Source organism: Labeo rohita, chromosome 5 (genome assembly GCF_022985175.1).
Source record: "Labeo rohita strain BAU-BD-2019 chromosome 5, IGBB_LRoh.1.0, whole genome shotgun sequence".
Lineage (NCBI taxonomy): Eukaryota > Metazoa > Chordata > Actinopteri > Cypriniformes > Cyprinidae > Labeo > Labeo rohita.
The window spans coordinates 27,397,220-27,415,303 of NC_066873.1; the positions used below are offsets into that span (position 1 = coordinate 27,397,220).

Genomic DNA, 18,084 nt, shown 5'->3' on the forward strand with positions numbered 1-18,084 from the left:
CTGTCCTACTTTGTTCAGTCTTAGTTCCTGTGACAGTTTAACGTAGTATATTTGACATGTTGACATTGCTATATATCAAATTAAACAAGATAACCACATGATACCAGATCTGCCATCTAACATCACCTACATTTTTAATAGGCTTTAATCTGCTGCTGTATCATGTAGGAGGATGTGCTTTTTTCACTATTATAGTTCAGTTATAACAGGTATAACTGGTTATAACTCACCCGATCCCCGGTCTCAGCTACAAAAAAAGATCATATATTAGTATGAAATGTACGTTTAGCGCGTCTTCTAACCCGTAATTATCTGTCTTTGAGCGCCCTCGTGTGCTGGAACAGAACATTTAGAGATTAAAAAACAAAAACAAAAAACTACAATTCCCACCACGACTTCCGGTGTTAGTCGGAAGTAGATTTCAAAATCAGACGTTTTGGCTGCATGCGGAAGTGACACGTTCATAATGGTAAGATGATCTGAAATACACGTCGAAATGTTATATTTTTTTCGTTCGTTTGTATATGTATTAATATTACGCTTATTTGTAGGTTGTCGTGTTGTTCCTAGTTGTAACCTGTCTAACTTTATAGTTAATATGATGATTATTTAGCTACACAAGAGTTTCACACTGTACAGTCCGTAATTAGACAAAATAAATAATATACTAATACAAAATAGTTATTATTTGTTCATTTAAATATATTTGTTCAGTGCTTTATGACAGCTAATGAATAATTTGACGTGCCAAAGAGATCCAGACGTAAACACCCTTTTTTCATAAACACACCACTAGTGAATTTGTGCCTTAATAAACTTAATAAAAAAAATTTCTTTCAGTGGTAAAAGACAACATTAATTCCTCAAAGATTAATTATTTATTTTGTTTTAATATTTTATGTTTGTTATAATATGTTTACATTTTTTATTAAATGACACATATGAAATGTAATTTTGCATTTAAAAACATTTTTTTCAGGCAACCGGAGCAGATCAAGCTGTTGGTTTTGGACTTGTTGGTTTTAGCCTGTTACTGTTTACATATTACACCCTTTGGGTCATAGTCTTGGTAAGTGTGTGTGTGTGTGTGTGTGTGTGTGTGTGTGTGTGCGCGTGCGCTAGTTAAACTTTAACAACATTTAAATGACAGAAATGTGTTTTGCAGTTTTTCAAACTGATGACACCGCCCATAACATGTTCTGTTTCATATGCTACTGAAAATATGATACTGAAGTGATGCAACACTGATGCAGACTCTTCTGCCCTTGTTCCAGCCTTTCGTAGACAGTGACCATGTGATCCACAGCTATTTCCTTCCACGAGAATATTCAGTCATACTTCCTGGGGTTGCAGCATTAATCCTCTTACTTTTTGTTGGTAAGCAAACAATCCATCATCATAAATATGTTAGTAGTATGTCACATATAAAATGTTATAAATTATATTAAAAACGTCTTCCGAACTGCAGAGACGATCACATCTTTCAAGAAGCAGCAGAAGACGCATCTTCCGCAAACACTTGACCACCCCACACTTTTAAACCAATGTACTTGCGCACAAAAACCACTTCTTTTTCTTCTGTGCATTTCTCCTGCTCTCTAGCTTGGTTCCTGATCTACTTGTCTAATAAACCTGCCATTGTATATTGTAAATATTGTTGGCAAATTGCTTTTGTTCCACTTTTGTCACTTTGGAAAAAAGCATCTGATAAATGCATAAATGTTTTCTCTTGGTCTTTCATTTTCTACGGCTACTCTAGTAACCAAATTTACCCTTGTGTTTGTTCAGGTACCTTCATAGGGGTGGTAACATGGAAGAATCGAAAACCTAAGAAAAGTGATTAAGACTCTCCAGGCTGTTGTGATTCATCTGGTCACAAGAACGAGCTGTGTTGATTTCACTCATGTACCGCTTCCTGTACACAGCCACGTGAAGATCAACTCCAAAGCTGCTCTCTTGGATTCCAGTTATTAGACATGTTAGGTGGTCCTTAAAACAAATAACAAAATAAATTTCATTAATAGCCAAAGCAGTACTGAACATGTAGCTGCACAGTAGTCTGTTTGAGCTTTGTGTATCCAATGGCCAGAACCTTGACTGAAGGCCACACTGTCTGTGACATGTTCAGCTTTGGAGAATTCTTCCTGTAGTCAGGGAGGTAAAAGCAAAAAATAAATGAAAACAATTTCAACACCTAAGAGATAGGGCACATATGTGTATAGTTTGTATCTGGATGACATCTAAATAGAATACGGAGTTTTTCTTTTTATTTAGTTATGCTTAAGTTGAGGAATTTCAACTGTTCTTTTGTTGTAAATAGATGTATTTATAAGCTGGAGTGCTTGCTTCTAGCAGCAAAATAATTCAGGACAACAATATAGAAAGAATGAGAGAGTAATCTGTAGTTTCTGTAATAAAATAAACAATTCTGCACTGAAATGAATAGAAGTATGCTTAACTTTTTTATAATGCTGTGTTTATTTGTGGTATTTTATATGTATAGCATATCTATCTATCTGTCTGTTTATCATGTACAATGCTTTTCATACACTCTTGAAAGTTTAGGTTCCTAAGGCTGATTTTTTTTTTCTTTGTAAGGGTGTATATCATCATAGATAGATAATGTTACTGTGTATTTATAACATGATTCAATGATTCAAAGTACAGCAAAATATTTTTACTGTTTAAAATAACTTTTTTTATTTGAATTTATTTTAAAATGTAATTTATTCCTGTGGTCAAAGCTAAATTTTCAGCATCATTACTCTTGTCATCAGTGTCACGTGATCCTTCAGAAATCATTATAATATGCTGATTTGCTGTTCAGGAGATATTATTTATAATTGTTATTAACAACATTGAGTACATTTCACGTTTCAGGATTCTTTGATGAATAGAAAGATCCAAAGATTAGCATTTATTTGAAATAAAAGGCTTTACCATTACATGATACGCTTCACCATTTAAAAGCTTATAGTCAGTATAGTGGAGTCAGTTTTTTGGGGGAAAGAAATGATAGAAATTATTACTTTTATTTAGCAGGGATGCTTTAAATTGCTCAAAAGTGATAATAAAGACATTTATAATGTTACAAAAGATTTCAGATGAATGCTGTAACCTGAAAAAAACTCTACTCAACATAATAAGCAGCAAGAATTATTATTAGTATTAGAATGATTTCTGAAGGATCATGTGAGTGGAGTAATGATGGTAAAAAATTGCCATTGAAATCACAGGAATAAATTACATTTTAGAAAACAAACAGGTATTTTAAATAGTAAAAATATATAAAAATATGTTTATGTTTTTCTGTATTTTGGATCAAATAAATGCAGGCTTGGTGAGCAGAAGACACCTCTTTAAAAATCTGACTGTTCAAAAACTTTTGACTGGTAGTCTATGTATGTATATAAAGTTGTGATATGTAAATATGTGTAAAATATCAGTGTACTATCAACACTTTGTTTTGGCTGTTTGTGTTCGAGTATTTGTCTACTGGTGGTTGAGGTCCGTGTATTCCGTAACTAAGCACAGAGCGGCAGTGAGGGTGTTTGTGGTGTGGGATGGGCCGCTGCAGTCGCGCTGTTTCTGATGGGAGACTCGAGTCGAGCTGCTCATCCACACACTGGCCGTGTCATGTCACACGAGGACAGAAAGAATGCGCTGATCTCCCCATCCACGACCCGGCCGACGGACGAGGACATGTACTAGAGGACCCGCTATGAATCGCACTGAGGTACGTGTACAACATGTTTTTAATAGACAAAAAGACCTTGTTTTTGATATTTTATCGAACTGAAGGTAAACCCAAGTTCCCTTGACATGTCCGACTAGTTCTTCCTGTTTAAATACTTGTTAGTTAGAATCTTCATTAAATACTAGCCTCGTTGTCCGATTCAGAATAATAAACATATACATTATTTTGGACTTGGGCTTGATCTTAAATCTGCACTTCATGTGAGGAGCTGATGACAGAGGTCTTTTTAAATCCCAGGCTGCATTTAGAGAGGAAAAAGGCTGAAGGCTGATATTGAAAAATTGAATTTCTTTATTCAGAACACCTGATTACCATCACTGAAAACAAAGTCATGTCTGAAATTTCTCTGGCACTCAGTGTACAGGGCTGAAAAACCCATTTAGGCACATGACACCTGAGAGGACAAATTAAATGCACACTGGTTGAACTGTGAGGCAAATTTTTTTTTGCAAATATGATTTCCTCATGTTGCAAAAAACACACTAGTGTCTTAAAGGAACACTGCATTTATTGCAGATGATGGCATGTCAGACTTGTGCTATGACAGGTGCTCTGCTCTCCCATGTTGGTGCTGCATTCACTACTAATGAAGGATTACTAATATTTTTTCCCTGTCTAAATGACCTCTAAAACACTTGAACAGAAACTGATTTTGGTCTGTTGTTGTGTTGTCAGGGAGACCTTATGCAGTTTCAAGATAATGACAGATCCCTCTGTCATTATAACATGAGTAGAGTGCAGTAAAATATATGCATGTCTCAAATATGTGTGGTAATGCATGTGGTTTCTAGTAAAACTGGTGTACTGTATATAAGTACATGTCTAATGTATGTTGTAGATGGAGATGTCAGGGCCAGGTGTGAACCGACACGGTCGTACAGTGAAAAGGAGACGTTGGGGAAGACTGAGGCAGCAATGGAAACTCCTGGGTCTGTTTGAGATCGACCAGCAGCATGAGTTTTACAGTCTCACCTGTATGATGAAGGAAGGGCTGTGTGCCGCTGTGCAGAACACCATTGACAACCCTTTACCTGTGAGTATACCCATGTTTATGAACATACACCTCATCCAGTCCCTATTGAATATCACTTCTCCCAACCTAAAGAAAAAAATTACAATGGGAAAGGTGCAGTTAGAGCGTTTTGATCAGTTTGTGGACTCCTAGGGGTCTGTGGACAAGATATATAAAACATATACAATTTTCTTGAATCAGTATCAGAATCAGAATGAGTTTTATTGCCAAGAAAGTTACACACACACTAAGAATTTGTCTTTGTAATAGGAGCATCCAGAGCAGATAAAGTACAGATATAATAAAGTCATAAAATAGAAGGTATTATAGATTTTTGCCTCTTAATTTTTAGATTTTTCTTTTCCTTAATCAGTTTTATCGAAAGATGTTATGCAAATCTAATATCAGCTAGTGTTCATCTACCACCCATACTGACCACTCATACTGATATCAACATATTTGTCTAAATGTATCAGAAGTCACAGATCATTGCAATCAAACAGGTTTGGAATTATGAAAACAAAACCGAAATAGAATCACAAGGAAATAAATAGTTCAGCTCACATTACATTTTTAATGTTGAAATGCATATTGAAATAAAATGTGAGAGGCAATAGCTTTGGCATGATCAAAGACCTCCAAGGAGACAGTCATGTTCCATTTACCATTAATTAGTATGAGGGCAAGCTCCATAGAGAGGACCTTATTTAGTCTGATCTTTCCATGGAGACTGTGTGTTTGTGGCACTGAAGTGGCACCATATTACAATGTTTTAGCTTGATTAGAGCTGTTTTTATCCTGGTAATTTGCTCAAGAGTAACAGAGCAGAGGATGTGGAAGAATAACCAAGTGTTTCGGTAACAAACACCATTGTACTGCACGCATTGGGGAGGAGGGACAGAATTCAAACAATGCAGTAGTCCTCAGTGCATGGTAGTGCCACAGGGGCAGAAATGTTAAAGCAGAAATCAGTGGCTTTCTTAAAACATGGAAAAGAAACAATTTAGATTGCAGCTGGGGAAAGGACTTACTGTAAGCAAATAAGCTTTAGTGTATTATAGAGTGAGCGTGGTACTGTATGTGCATGATTCATTTTTTTCCACATAGGCTTGTCACATTTACAATGTTTCATAGATTATTCATGTAGCATTGCAATGCTTTCTATAAATCAATTTTCTTATTATGATAATAGATAATAAACCGCAGTGACTGTGGCATTTGCAGATGCCTAAAAAAAAGACAGGGCCTCCAGCAAAACAGGATAAGACAAGAGGTCTCCCAGTTGGCATCCCTGACTACATTTTTAGTATGGTAAAACCATACAAGATATAATTGAATAGTTCTGGTCCTGGATGCTGACAATAAGATGGTAAAGCTGTGCTAAAATAACTATTATAAAACAGATAGTTCCGATCCTTGATTCTGATTGGTTGAGCCATGTTCAGAGCTGTTGTAAATTACTCTACAAACATACACCTTTGTTTACGTATGTGTTGCTCGGCAACCACTTTGTTGCAACCACAACTGTTTCTGAGGAACTACATTGTTTGGTGGAAGAATACTTGTTTTTTATTTATATCATTACATGTATATAACTATTATAAAAGCAATAAACCCCAAGAAGCCGTGGTTAACAGTGAATTTATAACAGCTAAGGTGCGTTAGGCATAAATTGAAGCAGAAAATGGCTGTAAACCACGGCTTCACAGGGCTTATTGCTTTTATAGAAAGCAAATAAAGTGTAATGATATTAATAAAAAACAGTATTCTTCCACCAAACAATGTAGATCCTCAGAAACAGTTGTGGTTGCAACAAAGTGGTTGCAGAGGAACACATAAATGTGAACTAAGGTGTATGTTTGTAGAGTAATTTACAACAGCTTCAAACGCGGCTCAGCCAATCAGATTCAAGAACCAGAACTATCAGTTTTATAATATAGCAATAAGCCCCAAAAAACCATGGTTTACAGTGAATTTATAACAGCTAAGGGGCATTGTTAGGCATGACACGAAGCTGTTATAAATTCACTGTAAACCACGTCTTCATGGGGCTTATTGCTTTTATAAAAGTTATTCCATATACGTAGTAAGGTTTCACAAAATAAACAGAGCAAATAAAGTGTAATGATATTAATAAAAAACATTATTCTTCCGCCAAACAATGTAGTTCCTAAGAAATGGTTGTGGTTGCAGCAAAGTGGTTGCTGAGCAGCACACAGATGTAAACAAAGGTGTATGTTTGCAGAGTAATTTACAACAGCTTAGAACGCGACTCAATGCTTTATTTACTGTATATGTCAGGGAACTTAAGTAATTAATGAATTTTAGTTTTTTGTGAAAAAATATGCCTTTTTATGTTGTAAACTGTTCTATGAAAGCACTAAGATAACCGATCTCCTGTTATTTTGTGAATATAGTAAGGGTGGGTTTTAACTTAAAATTGTCGATACAGCGATTTGTTGCTCCACATTAAACACATCAAAATGGCATTTATTGTTTGAATATTATAATAAATTGGACAGAGTTTGAAATCTGAGACTTTGTTTTATATCAAAAGCTTATTGCATTTATTTTATGGAAACAGGCTAGACTAAGTGATTCTTGGTATTTAAGAATTTTTTTTAAAAAAATTTAAATTTATAAAAATGACAGTTCATTAAAATCTTTTTTTTTTTTTTTTTTTTACCCAGCCCTAGAGTATAGTTGAGGTTAAAGTGTTTTAAGACCCATTACACATTAAAAATGTACTCAGATATAATAAACTTGATTTTACCAGAATGTGAATTGTGTTAACACCCATGGATAGACTTTGATGTTGACACTTCCCCCTTTTTTTCAACATAGCTTTCTATTGCTATTTTCACACAAACTCACACAAAGTCTATGAGGCAAACACATCCCCTGATTATTAACTACTCAACCCATTTTGTAGTGTGGTTCTTGCACTCATGGTCATGTGCTTGCTCACTAACAAACACACACACACACACACACACACACATGATGTTGCAGACACCTGATTCTATTGAATCCAGTCTGCTTATGCAGCAGTATGATGCATGAATGTGCCGCCTGTTGTCTAGGGGTCAAAGCTCTTTTGCAACTGTTTCTCTCACACACTTAACAACAAAAAGAAAAACATTACCTACAAAAGCATGTAATCAACTATGAGGACTTTTCATTATCTGTCATATATTTTGTTTTTTAGGATGAGCTGTCTGAGGATGACTATAGTCTTGAGGTTACTCAAATCCATAAGGTATGGTAAAGGAAAAAGTGAACACTACTTACTATAATTTTAGCATCTTCTACTGTACCAGACAAAATGTGACGTAATGACTAAGCAATTGTTGAGAAAGTGCTTGTTTTGTTTGATTCATACATAAGAAATTTCTGTAGAATTTCTACTGAATCACTTCTGTTCTGTTTGTGACTGTGTGAAGGACTTCAGGATGGAGACGTACGCTGGGCCGGTTTTTGCCAGCCTGCGGCGCTCCCTGGGGATGACAGAGAAGGAATATCAGCAGTCTCTCTCCTCCGAAGGCAGCTACCTGCAATTCATCAGCAATTCCAAGAGCAAGGCAGACTTCTTCCTAACGTGAGTCAGCACAAATGCTTCACATACAGAAGCATATGCACCGGACACAGCATAAGGAGGAGTAGCAGGCCACTCATAGAAATATAAATAGGGGAAATCACATAGCTCAATATGACGTGTATAAGAAGGACTGTACTGCAGTTTAAATAGCCTTTTTGATAGATTTTTGCACTATAGAAACTGCATGTATGATAACTGGAACATAGTAGTTTTAGCATGATTTCTGCCACATTTATAATTCTGTTACATACAGTGGTGTAACTTTGTTTTAAAAAATGGGTGGGACAGGAGTGTGTGTTTGGGGGGGGTATTGCTTAATGAATAGAACTCATTAAGCAATAGATTGAAGCGTTCGTGTGAAGACGAACCGCACTGACAACATTCTGTCACTAATAACATCGCAACAAACATTCAGCATGATTTTAGAAACAGTAGATTTAGGCGCCAGATCAAATCTTATTTAACAGAAATGAATGTTTCATCAGCATTACTACATCTGTGTCGTGAGATGTTAAAAAAATGGTGGGGACAGTATCAACCCTGGCTAAAAAAGTGGTGGGGACAAGCCTTCCTTTTTTTTTTAAGGTTTATATTTGAGGTTTTTATGCCTTTATTTAGATAGGACAGTGTATTTGGACAGGAAGCAAAGTGGGAGAGAGAAAAGGGGGTGGGATCAGGAAAGGTCCACAAGCTTGGATCGAACTCGGGACACCTGCAGCGCAACGGCGCTACATTTTGGAGTGCTACACATGAGGCATATATATATTATTCAGCAAGGATGGATTAAATTGATCAAAAATGACAGTGAAGGCTTTTGTACATTGTTGCCAAAATTCTTTAGGATTTTTTCATTAAATAATCAAAAGAAAAGACTATCATGATTTCTACATAAGTATTAAGCAACACAACTGTTTTCAACATTGGTGATAACAAGAAATGTTTCTTAAGCAGGAAATCAGCACATTAGACTGATTTCTGAAGGATCATGTGACACGGAAGACTGATGCTAAATGGATAAAGGCTAATGAAAATTCAACTTGCTGTACAGAAATCCATTACATTCTGAAGTATATTAGGAGAGAAAACCTTTTTTTAATTGTGAAAATATTTATGATTATATACCGTTGAAGTCAAAAGTTTACATACACCTTGAAGAATCTGCAAAATGTTAATTATTTTACCAAAATAAGAGGGGTCATACAAAATGCATGACCCTGTTCAAAAGTTTACATACACTTGATTCCTAATACTGAGTTGTTACCTGAAGATCCACAGCTGTGTTTGTTTTAGTGATAGTTGTTCACGAGTCTCTTGCTTGTCCTGAACAGTTGCCCGCTGTTTTTCAGAAAAATCCTTCAGGTCCCACATATTTTTTGTTTTTTTAGCATTTTTGTGTATTTGAAGTACTAAATGAAAAATATATATATGATAAAAATGTACATATCTTCATTCTGTTCAAAAGTTTACACCCCGGGTCCTTATTGCATCGTGCTTCCTTCTGGAGCATCAGTGAGCATTTGAACCTTCTGTAATAGTTGCATATGAGTCTCTTAGTTGTCCTCAGTGTGAAAAGATGATCTCAAAATCATACAGTCATTGTTGGAAAGGGTTCAAATACACAAACATGCTGAAAAACCAAAGAATTTGTGAGACCTGGCAGTTTAACTGTTCGGGACAAACAAGGGACTCATGAACAACTATCACTAAACAAACAAACAAAAAAACACAGCTGTGAATCATTCAGGTAGCAACACAGTATTAAGAATCAAGCATCTGTACACTTTTGAACGGGGTCATTTTTATAAGTGTAACTATTAAAAGCTTAAAATATTTCACTGACCAAACTTTTAAACTATATAGTATATATCAGATGCATATCTGTAAGTAAACTTTATAATATCAATATGTTAGTTTGATATCAAACCAAAGGTCTATTAACACATATTTCTCTGTCCTTTTTTAGTAATGACAAACGGTTCTTCTTAAAGACACAGAGTAAAAGAGAAGTGCGATTTCTCTTGTCTAACTTGAGAATCTACATAGAACATTTGGAGAAGTACCCACACTCTCTGCTCGTCAAATTTTTAGGTAAGAACCAGGAAGCTATTAAATTAAATTATCCACCAATTTGAAAATGTAACTCATAATAATTTACACAACAAGCCTTAAAACTCTGAATGTTTGTCTTTATTGCATCTATGTAAGAAATTGTCATGCTTTATTCATGGCAGGTGTTCACAGGATCAAAATTGCACATCAGAGAATGGTAATTATTTAATTTAACATTTTAAAATTTCCTGTTAAACTTGTTATGAACCCTGAAAATACATGTTATAGAACATGTTTCTTTTGTATGCAGAAGTACTTTATTGTGATGCAAAGTGTCTTTTACCCTGATGACAGAATCACAGCAAGGTAAGACTCATGCCATGTTATAAACGGAAACAGCAAAGTGTTATCGATTCTTCCATTATCAATCATATAAATATTTCATGTTTCTAATCTCGCCATCACATATGTGAGAGTACGCCACAGAAGATGACATCTTGACTTACTGTAATTCACAGCCTTGCAATTATTGGGAATTAAATTGCTTTTCCTTTTAGCTGTTACTATTGACTTGCGTTAATGGTAAGAATAATGATCAATCCATCACTCCCACCTTCTTCTCCATTACCCTTCCCCCTAGTTTTACATTCACCCTTTTCTCTTAATGTTTAAGGTATGATATAAAAGGCTGTGAGGTGAGCCGGTGGACGGACCCAGCGCCTGAAGGAAGCCAGATCATTGTTGTTTTGAAGGATCTTAATTTTGAAGGACAGTTCATTCAGTTAGGTAAGCTCACTTCATTGTAGGTGAATGAGGGTATTTAGACTTCCACGTGCAACACATTCAATACGGCTCCTTGTTTGTATAACAGATCAGCAGCGCCCTTGGCTCGTGCGTCAGGTGGAGATTGACACTGCCTTTCTTCAGACGCTCAATGTGCTTGACTACAGCCTCCTGCTGGCCCAGCAGCCCCTGCACCAAGATGAACTCAGCCAGAGTCTCTCTTTCGCAACACTCATCATGCGTGCCAAAAAGTGAGAACAAGTTTTGGATATCATGCATATAGTCATCCACAAACAAACACAGACATTTACAAATATGTTTTAATGAAGGTTTGCTGGTGACATTGTTTAAATAAGATCAAAATAACCTAAATCTCTACAAAAGTACATTTTATTGTTACTACTTAAGGGAAGTTGGTGTTATTACGTCATTAAACAAAAAAAGGAACACTACTGTTCTCTGTCAGGTGTGAGCACTTCTTAAAAAGCTTCAGACAGTTATTTATAGTGAATGGAAACTTTCTTAAAGGAGATGCCAGTATTATGTAGGCCTAAAATGTGTTTCTTATCTCAAGTGTTATTTCAACGTGTTTATAAGTACTTAGAAAATATGCTGAATAGAAAGTGGAGAGTGAAGATGAATATCTTTTCACACTTTAGGGGTGTGCGATCATTTGTAACTTGACATTATTGAGTATATCACAGAAATTGAACAAAAACACGTCCAGAGTGCAAGCATACACTATGAGATATAGGTTAGACTACCGCACAAGCACATTTAGAGTTCATGTATTTACTGCATGATTTAATCTATTATAATACATTTAGAATTCCCTCAAAATACAAGATAAGGGGGCAAAAATGTTGCAGTATGAATTTTATATGTCTTTTATATTTATATCATCTGATATAGAGGGTTTGCACTTACATCACAATTTGGTCGGTTACCCGGATGCGTGGCCATATTGGAGATACTCGGATGTACAGTAAACAACAGCATGGATTGCACGGTTAATATACTACTGAATATGTTCTGCTAATTTATACTGTCTAAACCATGAAAAAAATGTGTGGAAGCTAATGAATCATATAGGTAATGAACTTAGTAAGCAGGAAAGGCTGCAATATTTTGACAAACTAAGTTAATAGGTGGTAAAGATATGTTTGAGCAGTATTAATTAAGATATTAGCCTAATATTTTACTCACCTGACCGGAAATTATAAGAACAAACACAGATGTTGTCAAGATTCTTGCCCTGGAAATCCTGATTCAGTTTGACCAACCACAAAAGCCTTTTGTTCCTCAGACAGTTTTTTTGCACTCTTTTCCTTGATTTGTTATAACTTTTGGCAGTCTATAGTACTCCAAATGTTTTTTCCCAGTACAACTGATTAGTACAGTCCAAAACATGACAATAATTGACCATTTTCAGCAGCAATAATCAGCAAAATATGCGAGTTTCATTCAGTTCACTGGCATTGTTTATGTTTCGTGACAGATCATGAAAACACTCTGTAGTTATTATCACACAAATTTTCTCCAAATATCAACATTGAACAGCTTAATAAACAAGAAGTTAATATTAAGTGATTTACATTTTAGACAAGTTTTTGTTCTTGCTGTATTTTGACAATGAAAATAGCTCCAAACAAACCCACAACAGAACTGTTTTTGCATCTCTGAGCAACACACTATGGTGTTTCATTACTGAATCAATCAGCCCTTTGAACAAATCGGTTAAAAGAAACACTCAATGACAATGAATATGACGCCACCTAGTGACGATTTTTTTAACCATCTAAACATTATGGATTTTCATCCCAGATAGCACACATACGTCTGCAAGATGTCTGTTAAAGATTGCTTGATCTGCTGTGTACAAAAATCTGACAGATGTCTATAAGATGTCAGTTTTACATACATTCTAAATCACAAACATCAGTTTGACATCTGATAGGAAACATCCTATAGACGCTTTGCAGATGAGCAAACACTCTAAAAAATACATCTTCCAGATGTAAATGCAGACGTCAAATAGACGTCTTCCAGATGTGTGTGTGCTATCAGGGATTTGATTGGAAGCCCTACAGTGTCTATTATACTATTTGAATTTATTAATTAAATAAAAAAATTTGACACAACCCTGATATCACATATGCATCACGGAGACTTCTGAATTTACATCTGGAAGATGTATTTTTTAGAGTGTTTGCTCAACTGCAATACGTCTATAGGATGTTTCCTATCAGATGTCAAATAGACATCTATTAAATGTCTTCAAGATGTTTATGACTTAGAATATATGTAAAACTGACATCTTACAGACGTCTGTCAGATGTTTGTACACAGCAGATGCATCACAGCACATCCAGATCAAGTGATCTTTAACAGACATCTTGCAGACGTGCGTGTGCTATCTGGGAAAAGATGATGCATACATTTAATTAAGTTAGAAAAAACTGGCCCTATAAAGGTAAAAATGGCTGTTACGACTCCCTAATTTTGGCATCTAGGGTTTTGGGAGGTAACATCATAAATTAAATAGTTAATAAAAAAAAACAAACAAGCTAATTACTTTTCTCTGCTTTGGAAGTGTGGATGTGTGTGACTAAAGAAAAACAGACAGAGGCAATCGGATTCAGAATGTTACGTTTAGTGAGGTTCTCTGTTATTCACTTTTACATAGCTCCTGATAAGAATATTTGTTAACCATATAAACAATAAACCCGAGATACCGTCAGAACCCAACAATAATCTATTTACAAATTATATACAAAAGAAAGACAACAAAAGTGAGGGACAAGAGCGGTGCTAAAAGAAAGAAAATAATAAAACATAAATTCTCTAGCTAGCCCCAAATCAAGACTAAACTAAACAAAAAAAATTAAAGAAAATAACATCTTCAGCGTAAAACGCCGCTAACTACTCTGACTCACAAACATAAATACAAAGGTTGGCATCCGCTCAATAACTAGTGTGTCTAGATGGTCCCATCACTATGTGTCGAGGTAGGACTTAAATGGATAAATCGAGAGTCGAGTCACGGCACAAACACGTCCAAATGATCAATCAAGAGCAAAGTTTTACAAGAGCTTTTACAATGGCCATAAAGGGTAAAAATCTATTTAAATTTATTGGAAAAGTGAATTTTTGTTACTCCTGCACTAATCAGTGCACAGAATATGAAAGGTATCAAAAGCTTTGTGAGTCCACCACAAGAGTACCAGCACAATGACACGCTCAGTAAAATATCATCTAATTATCATTAGCGACAAAAATCCAGAAAATATTGAAATATCATTTTTTGTCATTATCACACACCCCTATAATATACACATTTATTGAAGTATTAAGGTTAATGTAATTTGGCATTAATAATTGTTTAAAAATTCTATTTTTGACACAGATGACACACAGATACTTTCAGCTGGTCACCACTGTCCCACACAGTCATTTGAATGAACTGTTCATGCTTGACTGCTGAGATCCACATAGACGACCGTTTTCAGCTTTATATGATTAAATGCAAAATACTGATGTTTGCTCATGCTTTCATTGTTCTCATGGTTCAGAGACAATATTTTCTTCAAGACTTTTCTTTTTGCTGCCTCTTTTATCTCTAGTTTAGTTCAGTATTTAAGGATAACAGGCTTTACCCTGACTGTGAATGTTCATGTTCACCTCTGTTTCCAGATCCTTCTCTTTCTTCTCCAAACGGCCATTGGCAGGCAGGCATGTAGCTATCATATCTAGCTTCAATGTCATTTTCAAAGTAATGTCTCAAAGAAATAACAAAAACTAAAAGACTAAACTAAACTACAATAACCATTCGTGTCCTTGTTACTACCATTCCATTATTCTTTAAACATCATCTCATTTACTGCATTTATTCATCATTTAAATTAAAGGATTACCCAAAAAGTGGTGGAAATCATTTTCATTTACGCATTCTCATGTCTTTTGAAACCTGTGTGACTTTGTCTTTTCTAAAGAACACAAAAGGAAATATAGCAGAATGTCCAAGCTGCTCTTTTCCAAAAGATGCATAGTAACTGTTCTTTTCTGTGCCTTTCAGTGAACAACGACTGAAATTTTAGTCTGTTCCTCACACAAAGTTAACATATGACTTCAGTATGGGCTACGTTTAAAGGGACAGTTCACCCAAAAATAAAAATTCTGTCATCAATTACTCACCCTCATGTCGTTCCAAACCCGTAAGACCTTCGCTCATCTTTGGAACACAAATTAAGATATTTTTCATGAAATCCGAGAGCTTTCTGCCGCTGCATAGACAGCAACGCAACTACCACATTCAACTGGGAACGTTTCAATTGCATTGCTGTTTGTGCAGGGTCAGAAATCAGTCAGATTTCATCAAAAATATCTTAATTTGTGTTCCAAAGATGAACAAAGGTCTTAAGGGTTTGGAGCGACACGAGGTTCGACACGATGTGAATAATAAATGACAGAATTTTCATTTTTGGGTGAACTACCCCTTTAAGGTGCATTTTTTTGAGACTCATAGTCTTTGGTCCCCATCCACTCTCACTGTATGGAGAAGAGTAGCTTTAACATTCTGCAAAGCATCTATTTTTGTGTTCCACACAAAAAACAAAAAGTCATGGACATGAGGGTGAGTACATGATGTAAGATTTTTCTTTTTTGGGTGAAGTATACATTTAACAGCATGAAAAGTTCAGGTAAAATAATCTACTGCAGAAAAACAGAGCTTCAACCCTGAAACAAGCAACAGCCACACATTTTCATCGGACGGTAATCATTCAGTTGGTTAATGTTCTTTGTTCTGTTCTGTGTTCCTCTCTGACTGGCTGTTAGGTCAGTAAATCCATCATCCAGTCCCACGCATGCCACTTCGCCAACTGTTCCCGGGGTGGTGGCAGAGGAAGACTCCACACTCCTCTCCTCAGAATTAAACTGTCCATCAACACAGTGTCACATAACAGAAATGCACAGTGGCAATGGTGAAACGGATATCGCAAGTCCTGAGGAAGACAAAGTTGAGCAACCCAGTAGGGTGGGAGCAGAGTCAGCCGATCTAGAAATGTTCCAGGCCCAGAACCGGAGACTCCTGCCCAACTTCAGGAACCCGCTTCATGTCATTGATGGACCAGAGCAGCGTTACTTCATTGGGATAATTGACATCTTCACTGTTTATGGATTCAAAAAGAGACTTGAGCATCTGTGGAAAAGACTGAGACACCCACGACAGTCATTCTCCACAGTCAGTCCTCCAGCTTATTGTCACAGGCTGTGCCAGTGGGTTCAGGACCATACCAAATAAAATAAGAGCGCTTGGATGACAGATGGACACACTGTTCACACACCTGGCTTTTACATACCTCATTATGTAAACACAGTGGAAAGGATCTGAATGTACATTTAAGGGCGTTTGAACTTTTTTTTTTTATAGATTTTTGTTTGAATACAGACGATGCTAATGCAAGTACTTCTTGGAACACTGTAGTTCATGAAAAATGCACAAGTTAAAAGTTGTATTAATTTAATATGGTTACATATGTAACAGTGCAATGACTGTGAATAGAGATAAAACCCATTATTAAAACATGAATAAGGAGAGTGTAACTTTTGATTTAAGCATGTTTTAAAATGATAAATGAATTATGTAATACTGGTTACATATATGCCATTCATTGAAAAGTACATTGTTACCATTTGATTACCAGCTGCCCAGACAGAAAAGCTTTTAAGAAATAACAAAGTATCAACAAAAGCAGGATCACTTCCTTCCTGCGGTCTGTCACGTTCAAAAACTGTAATCTGAAACTACATAAGTGGGCATTGAAATGTTTTCAGAAATATTTAAGCGGTATAATAAAAAGAATGTTTAATATCTGCGTCTTTTCGTCTTTAATGAGTTAGATAAAGGCCTCAAACTGCCTTAATAATTTACCAATTTATATTGACATTTGACATAAAAATGAAAAAATGTGGTTAAAATATATATTGAAGTAAGGGAAGGAATCAAGGGAAATGACATCGTGAATCATGAGAGTGGAGATTTTTCCATTTATTGTATGATGCTGTAATGATTCTTTTATGGGAAGCCATTAAATGAGCAGTTTATAGGTTGTGGGGTTAGTAGGGAAAATACATATCTTTTGAATAATTGTATTACACACACACACTACCAGTCAAAAGTTTTTGAACAGTAAGATTTTTTTATATTTTTAATGTTTTCTGCTCACCAAGCCTGCATTTATTTGATCCAAAGTACAGCAAAACAGTAAAATTTTGAAATATTTTTACTATTTAAAAGAACTGCTTTCTATTTGAATATATTTTAAAATGTAATGTATTCATGTGATCAAAGCTACATTTTCAGTATCATTACTCCAGTTTTTATTGTCACATGATCCTTCAGAAATCAGTCTAATATGCTGATTTGTTGTTTAAGCAAACTTTTATTATTATTATTATTATCGATATTTAAAAGTTACATACATTTTTCAGGATTCTTTGATGAATAGAAAGATCCAAAGATCAGCATTTATCTGAAAAAAAAAAAAGCTTTTGTAACATTACACACTATACCATTCAAAATGGAGTTAGTATAATTTTTGTTATGTTTATTCTTCATTTGTTTATTTTTTGGGGAAAAAATTACAGAAATTAATACTTTTATCTAGCAAGGATATTTTAAATTAATCAAAAGTTACGATAAACATAATGATTCAAAACATTTCAGACAAATGCTGTTCTTCTGAACGTTCTATTCATCAAAGAAACCTGAAAAAAATTCTACTTAGCGGCTTTCGCCATAAAATAATAATAAATGTTTTCTGAGCAGCAAATCAGAATATTAGAATGATTTCTGAAGGATCATGTGACTGGAGTAATGATGCT

At 35.3% G+C, this 18,084-nt stretch overlaps 2 protein-coding genes across 3 annotated transcripts; both read left to right on the forward strand.

Annotated features, from left to right (window-relative positions):
• Window positions 1-407: 407 nt before the first annotated feature.
• Window positions 408-1,904, forward strand: dpm2 (dolichyl-phosphate mannosyltransferase subunit 2, regulatory). Its single transcript, XM_051110424.1, has 4 exons — window positions 408-469; window positions 980-1,069; window positions 1,275-1,377; window positions 1,789-1,904. The coding sequence occupies exons 1-4, from the start codon at window positions 467-469 to the stop codon at window positions 1,842-1,844; spliced, it is 252 nt and encodes an 83-aa protein (XP_050966381.1). The 5' UTR covers window positions 408-466; the 3' UTR covers window positions 1,845-1,904.
• An 826-nt stretch (window positions 1,905-2,730) lies between these two features.
• pip5kl1 (phosphatidylinositol-4-phosphate 5-kinase-like 1) lies at window positions 2,731-17,069 on the forward strand. 2 transcript variants are annotated; one of them, XM_051110390.1, is made up of 11 exons: window positions 2,731-3,736; window positions 4,596-4,790; window positions 7,978-8,028; window positions 8,213-8,367; window positions 10,331-10,455; window positions 10,599-10,633; window positions 10,727-10,782; window positions 11,090-11,202; window positions 11,288-11,450; window positions 14,893-14,931; window positions 16,036-17,069. In XM_051110390.1, the coding sequence occupies exons 1-11, from the start codon at window positions 3,722-3,724 to the stop codon at window positions 16,499-16,501; spliced, it is 1,413 nt and encodes a 470-aa protein (XP_050966347.1). In that variant the 5' UTR covers window positions 2,731-3,721; the 3' UTR covers window positions 16,502-17,069. The 2 variants fall into 2 exon arrangements, with proteins under 2 accessions (XP_050966347.1, XP_050966348.1); XM_051110391.1 differs by lacking the exon at window positions 14,893-14,931.
• The last annotated feature ends 1,015 nt before the right edge of the window (window positions 17,070-18,084 follow it).